The 7,102-nt window shown below is 54.7% G+C and overlaps 1 protein-coding gene across 1 annotated transcript in view; it reads right to left on the bottom strand.

Annotated features, from left to right (window-relative positions):
• Nucleotides 1-7,102, bottom strand: part of RADIL (Rap associating with DIL domain) — a 71,057-nt gene that overhangs the window by 7,881 nt on the left and 56,074 nt on the right. The window contains exons 10-12 of the mRNA XM_029911273.1: nucleotides 2,528-2,700; nucleotides 1,347-1,497; nucleotides 172-362 (exon numbers count right to left, since the gene is read on the bottom strand). Of these exons, the coding sequence (XP_029767133.1) occupies nucleotides 172-362; nucleotides 1,347-1,497; nucleotides 2,528-2,700 (515 nt within the window). The remainder of the gene's footprint in view (nucleotides 1-171; nucleotides 363-1,346; nucleotides 1,498-2,527; nucleotides 2,701-7,102) is intronic.

Here is a 7,102-nt window from a genome sequence, read left to right as displayed (position 1 = left end):
TGGATCGAAGCGGAGGGAGCAGCTGGGGGCAGTATGGTCTGGCAGGTAGAGCATGGGACTCAGAGGTGAAGGTGAGATCGTGGCAGATCTGTGCAGGATGGCTGGGGATCTATGATGTCCCTCAGAGAGGGCTGGCAGGGACAATGCTCTCCCTGGGTCAGTGATTGTTACCTTCAGGGGCTCAGACTCTGGCAAGTCACTTGCGTGGGGGCTCTTGCTCCGCAGACTCCACAGGAAGTGACGGATGTACAGGAGATGCCGGTACACATTATCGTCCAGCGTCTCCACCTCCAAGTCCACCTTAAATCCTCCACTTGGCAGGACGATGGGCGGGTGGTTATCAAAGGACTCCAGCACTTCGTCTGCAAAACACAGAGGGAAGCTGGTGCTGATATGTGACTCACCTGAGCCCCAGGCCTGCTCCCGGACTGTGGAGCCATTGCTCTTCCCCAGGTCCTGCAAGCCAAGTATTTGCATGGGGACCAATCCCAGCATCCTCTAGGTCACAACCCCACACAACTGGCCTCCAGAGGGCGCTAGGTAATCCCTTCGCTCTGCTTAGCTCCCCTGGGTCGTACCCCTTGCTTGTTCCAAACTCTTGAATGGGTTGTTCAGAACCTTTATCCCCTTCCCTCCCTGTGTCATTTAGAAAAGGGCTCCGCAGCTTCTCAGATCCACCGCTCTGGGCTCTATCCCCCCAAGTCCCTGTAGCTATTGTTAGAAGAGCCGGAATCCAGTCTCTTGCACTCCTTGATCGGTTTCCACCCACTTCACCATGTCCTGATCTCTCTCTTCTCAGGTAGCCAAGATCATGCTGCTGGGCCCTGGGGCGGGGAAAAGTGCTGAGTCTTCCCACACTTTAGCCCCTCCCATGTCACAGCCCAGTATGTCTGAGAACATGCTAGTGGAGGAAGGATGGTCTAGTGGTTAGGGTGCCAGCCTGGGACTTCAGAGAGCTGGGTGCAATGCCCTGCTCCACCGCTTGTCCCAGGTGAGTCAAAGTCACTCTGAGCCTTGTCTGGTCAATGAGGGTGAGTACTGTCAGAACGTTAAAGCCTGCGAGGTGCTTGACTCTATGGTAAGGGGGGGATATAAATACCATAGCTAATGGCATTGATAGCACGGGGTACAGCCAACATTCACCCACCGGGCGAGTCACGTGTCCCCTGTATCTGTCGGGGAAGACTGTGATTCCACCCCATTGTTAGCTCCCCGACCCATGGCCTGGCATTCACAGAAGCGCATCGGAGTGGCTCAACCCAGAGTCAGGACACCCCAAGTGCTACTGAGGGCACAGATCACACCCCTATCAGTGCAACGCAGCCGCACCAGCGCTGTGCGCTCACCTGTCCTGAAGGCTGCAGGGCTGACCTCCTGCCAGGTCTGCCAGGCCGCGACGCACCCCACATCGGACGCTGCCTGGTACTGAGTCAGGATGTGATGGAGCTGAGCAGGACTCAGGGTGGGGAACTCGGCTCTCAGCAATGGCCAGGTCATCTGAGCAAGCAAGAGAGAGCTGGGGTGAAGGCCTCAGGACGGTGCACAGGGAAGATGGCAGGGAGTGAAGCAGTCTGATCAACGGGGAATGAGCTCAGCGTGGCTCTTCAGCAAGTGAGCGGCATGCTAAGGGGTCTAGAGAGCCCAGGCGTGAAGGCACAGCTGCAGCACAGCGGCAGGGCACCACTGATGCTCAGCTGTGCATTTGCGTCGCTGCTACTTCCAATACGTGAGCTGCCTACTGAAGCCAAGGACAGGATGTAAGACACAGAAAGCCTGAAATGCTACCTGCTCCCATCAGTCAGCTTCAAGCTGCTGCTTCCTACCAAAATGGGCACAGATGTTGGTCGAGAGGATGTGCCCCCAAGGTTTGGCTTTGGAAAATAGCCTGGATATTTTAAGCAAATACATTCCCGTAAATCGGCCCCTTAGTCCCCATACGCCAAGCTGGCTGTCCCAGTTCGGCATGCAGAGCCAGTAGGCATGGGCATGCTCTGGGGCAGCGTTTGAAAGCCTGGCCCGAGAGCGACATCACATTCTGAGGGATGGATCAGATTCACCCAGCACACAAAACGGACCCGAGTCTCTGGGATTTCGTGTGTCTGATGGAACCCTGCCTTCCACTCCTACCTCAGGGATCTCCCATCTTGGCCCAGTGTCGGGGAAATGGCATTGATTCCCCCACACCCTCTGCTCTGATGGGCAGGCCTTTGATGTCCCATGATGCTTCTAACGGGAAAAGGGAGGGAAGCTGCATACGAAAGAGACTGTGCTCCTTCGGGCTCCCTGCCTTGCGGAGATGACCCCTCAGTTAGCGTGGGGAGCGCCGGCTTGGGGAGCCCCATCTAATAACTGGCCCTCCCAAATGTCCCCATCCATGATGCTCACAAGAGTCTCCTGCCACTTGCAGGCCCAGACCCTCCAAGGGATCTGATTGGATTCAATGGGATTTAGGTGGCTACAGGCCTTTGAGGGTCTGGTCCCCAAAGGCCATCAATACCCTGGGCCAAGAAGCCCATGCACGTCTCACCTGCGCCAGCTGGGAGCTCGGCATGGCCAGCAGGTGAGCCACGCTGGAGAGCTTGCTGAAGAACTGCTCGGCCAGGTGCCCGAAGCCCACGCCCCGCATCCACTCCAGGAGGAGCCGCAGGCTGGCGCGGATCCTCACTCCTTTCGACCAGTGGAAGCAGCCCAAGGCAGAGCCTGTGGACAGGGTGGGGAAGAGAGAATGAACAGCCACACGCAGCGCTGCTTTAACTTGACTTGCAGTAGGCGCCTGGCCCCACCACAATACAGACAGCTACAGGCTTGAGAAGACACCTGCCGACCCCACTCCCTGGCACAGATACAGCATGAAGGCAATCGGCTGTCAGGGTCAAAGATTGCTCTGTCCAGCCCACCAACAGGCTGAGCCAAGGAGAAGTCAGCCAGCCCAGTCACTTGGCTGGCAGAAAGCACCCCCCCCAGCCAGAGCCTGCATATTGGGTGCTACAGTGCCTGACTTCACCTAGCTGCAAACGCTCACCCTGCTCTGACAGACGCCAGCACGTACTGGGCACAGCAAAACGTTGGCCACGAGAAGTGAGATTCCATCTGCTCTGTGTGGACACTAGAGACCCCAGGGCATCCTTCGTAAGTGCCTTAGCCAGAGTGCCTTGGTGCCCCCATAGTGTTGTACAGGGAGCTATGTGGAGGTTAGCTGCCAGCCTTCTCCCCAGAGGTGGCTGCATTTCAGTTGTGCTGTGTGTAACGTTTCTGAAGCGGCTGGGCATCCTGCCGCACGCCCGGGGCTAGCTGCATACAGCACATTTCAGATGGACACAGATAAATGTCCAGTTGTAGAAGTCTCCTACGAGCAAAACCTGGGGCTGTGGTGAAGGGAGGAAACACTTTTTTCAAGCTACCATTTAAACAAACGTCTCCTAATCTGCAGCCTCTGCCTTCCCCAGCCACAGAGTCTCTGCAGAGCACCCAGGAGGCTATCCCAGAGCTCCTGTATTGTCCACAAGGAGGACTCCACCTCCACATGCTCCTGCATCCAGAAACCGATTCGCCCACTTGGACTGTGCACGGCAGGCAGCTCTCCACACAGCCCGTGTCCTGGTCTCCACACGCAGTGCGGGCACGGGGGATGTCTCCGCGTCAGCCATCGGATAATGACTGACCGGAGCTTGCTGTCAGCCAGACGCCTCATCTCCCCAGACTTTCCTTAGCTGCACCCAGGTAAAGCCAGGCCACAGAACTGGGGCAGCAGAAACGGCAGTGGCTGACCCTGGGGTTTTATTGCGAGAGAAGCACAATGTCAGTGCCCAGATCCAGTTTCTAATGAAGGCCGGGCTCTTCCGCCTTCCCCCCATGATCCTGCATGGGGGTGACCCAGCACTTCCCTTCCCCCTGGGATCTGGGGCCCTGAGGCCAGGCCCAGCTCCGAGAACACAAGGGCAGAGCATGGCACACAGCATGGCCCCGGCGAGGAGCCGGCTGTCCCAGGGGACAGCAGGATTTCACACTCAAATCTGCTCTAATCAGCTCCCACGTGCAGGAAATCAACTCCGGAGACCAACATTTGAAAGCTAATGCTGTCCTTGATAGGCACCGAGCCAAGCCTCAGCCTGTGGACCCATGGAAATGGGGGGGGAGAGGAGCTGGTGCGCCGGTTAAAAGGAAGAACCAACAGCGGCAGGAGACTCTGATCCAACAGGGCTGGGCTGCTCCATCATCCACCACCCTCCACACTAGGAGCTACTGAGCCCCACGCCCCGAACTGTGATCCAGAATCTGACCCTCCCCTCACATCTCTGCCCCGACACCAGATTTGAGCCCTGCAGGCTGGGAGGAAGTTTGATCTGGGTGTAGAGCCCATCTCTGCTGTAGGTGTTGGGCCTGATCCTGTACCAGAGGGTCCATAGCCACTTTGCCAGGGACTTCACTGGGAGCAGGATGGGGTCCGTGCTGATTAAACCAGAGAGACGCCATGCTATAGCAGAGGGCTCTAGTTTGTTGGACCTAGGCTAATTTAGCCTTATCAAGGTCCTAATTCTATCACCCCACTGGACCGTGTGCCCTATACTGCAACCCCGCTGCATGGACACAAAACTAACTGCTCTTCCAGCGATGCCGAAGGCTGCATGGAAAACGTAACTCTGGCGGACAGACCTCAGGCTCGGGGCTCACCATTCGCTGTTCTAGCGCGAAAGGTTCCGTGTGCTTCCTGCTGCAAACCACCTCGCGCAGGACCCACCCGCTGGGCCCTGCCAGCCTCACTAGCGGGTGAGATTCAGAAATGCCAAGGCCAGAAGGGACCACTGTGCTCATCTAGCCTGACCTCCTGCATGATGACAGGATAGCTCAGTGGTTTGAGTATTGGCCTGCTAAACCCAGGATTGTAAATTCAATCCTTGAAGCGGCCATTTGGGGATTGGTCCTGCTTTGAGCAGGGGGTTGGACTAGATGACCTCTTGAGGTCCCTCCCAACCCTGATAGTCTATGATAACACAGCCAGGGAACATCCCTAAAATAATTCCTAGAGCAGGTCTGTTAGAAAAACATCCCATCTGGATTTTAAAATCGACCCTGAGTAAATTGCTCCAGTGGTTAGTTACCGTCACTGTCAAAAATTTGCAACTTATTTCTAGTCAGAATTTGTCTAGCTTCACTGTCCAGCCATTGGATTGTGTTAGACCTTTGTCGGCCAGACTGAAGAGCCCGCTCTTAAATATTTGTTCCCCGGGCAGATTTGTGAGCAAGTCACCTCTTAACCTTCTCTTTGTTAAGCTAAATAGATTGAGCGCTTGATAGGCAGCACTATAAGGCAGGTTTTTTTAATCCATTAATCATTCTAGTGGCTTTCTTCTGACCTCTCTTCAATTTATCAACATCCTTCTTGAATCATGGGCACAAGAACTGGACACAGTATTCTAGTAGCGATCACACCAAACATGGGTGCTGACTCCATGGGTGCTGTGGGGCTGGAGCACCCACGGGGAAAAATTAGTGGGTGCTCCACACCCACCAGCAGCCAAGCTCCCCCTGTCCCCGCCTCGCCTCCTTCCGCTCTCCCCCTCCCGAGCGCTCCGCGTCCCCGGTACTCTCCCTCTCTCCCAGCGCTTCCCGGCCGCCGCCTAACAGCTGTTTGGCAGCGCTTAGGACTTTCCAGGAGGGAGGGGGAGGAGCGGGGACGCGGTGCACCCGGGGGAGGAGGTGGAGAAGAGGCGGGGCAGGGGCGGGGACTTGGGGGAAGGGGGTGGAATTGGGGCAGGGAGAGGGTGGGGCGGGGGCCATGGGAGAGGGGATCGAGGACCCACGGGGCAGAGGGGAAATTGGCGCCTATGATGCCAAATACAGAAATAAAATAACTTCTCTACTTCTACTCGAGAGTTCCCTGTTTATGCATCCCAGGGTCACCGTTAGCCTTTTGGCCACAGTGTCAGAGTGGGAGCTTGTGTTCAGCTGATTATCCCCTACAACCCCTAATCTGTTTCAGTCACTGCTTCCTGTAAGTATGGCCAACATGCTTTGTTCCTAGATGTAGACATTTACATTTATGCCCAGTTCACCAAGCAATCCAGATCACTCTGTATCGGTGACCACTCCCTCAATTTTTGTATCATCTATAAATCTTATCAGTGATTTATGATTTCCTCCAGGCGACTGATAAAAATGTTAAATAGCGCAGGGCCAAGAACCGATCCCTGCAGGACCCCACTGGAAACACACTCACTTGATGATGATTCCCTGTTTACCATTACATTTTGAGATCTATCAGTTAGTCAGTTTTTAATCCATTTGATGTGTGCCATGGTAATTTTATATTGTTGTTATTTTTGGGTCGCTACGGAGCTCCCTTGCCTTAGCCCAGTTCAGAGAGGCTTTTATTATCTGTGTTGTGATGGCACCTGGGGCCGCAATCTTAGACCAGGCGTTACTTGCCATCCTAGGCACTGCCCCAAGCAGATTGCAGTCAGCGTGGGTTTAGTTGCAGGTCCAGTCCAATACTGGATGGGGGATGGTTTTCTGTCTGCAGGTCTGATGCATCCAAGAGTCTATGAAAACAGCAGCTCTCGGGAAATCCCCACCATTCAAACTGGCAAAAAAGTCTTAAAAGTTGGATAAAACCTTGCAAGATAAGTTGCTTGCATGGCATTTAATGGGATAGCTCAGTGGTTTGAGCATTAGCCTGCTAAACCCGGGGTTGTGAGTTCAATCCTTGAGGGGGCTATTTAGGGAACTGGGGTAAAAACCTGTCTGGGGATTGGCCCTGCTTTGAGCAGGGGGTTGGGCTAGATGACCTCCTGAGCTCCCTTCCAACCCTGATATTCTATGACTTAACTATGTGTCTCGCAGAACAGGTATAGGAACACTGGCATGATTAAAGTTAAGCAAGTGCTTTGGTGAATCAGGGCCAAATGGAGGAGTCCAAGCTCCAGAACTGACACCCTGGCACCTTCTAAAGTTACCTTATATTTGAAACAACAACAATGACAAAGCTCTAAATCCAGGGGCCGTCATGGCTGTAGCTCAACAACATACTCGCTGGCACTGCGAAGGGACGGACAGCCCACACTGGAGCACACAGTTTCCCTTCCCCTTTTTGTTCTTGCTTAGT

The sequence above is a fragment of the Terrapene carolina genome, unplaced genomic scaffold (assembly GCF_002925995.2).
Source record: "Terrapene carolina triunguis isolate 2854851 unplaced genomic scaffold, T_m_triunguis-2.0 Scaffold93, whole genome shotgun sequence".
NCBI lineage: Eukaryota > Metazoa > Chordata > Testudines > Emydidae > Terrapene > Terrapene triunguis.
The sequence above is the reverse complement of the archived record's forward strand: the minus strand, read 5'-3'. Positions and strand labels throughout refer to the sequence as shown.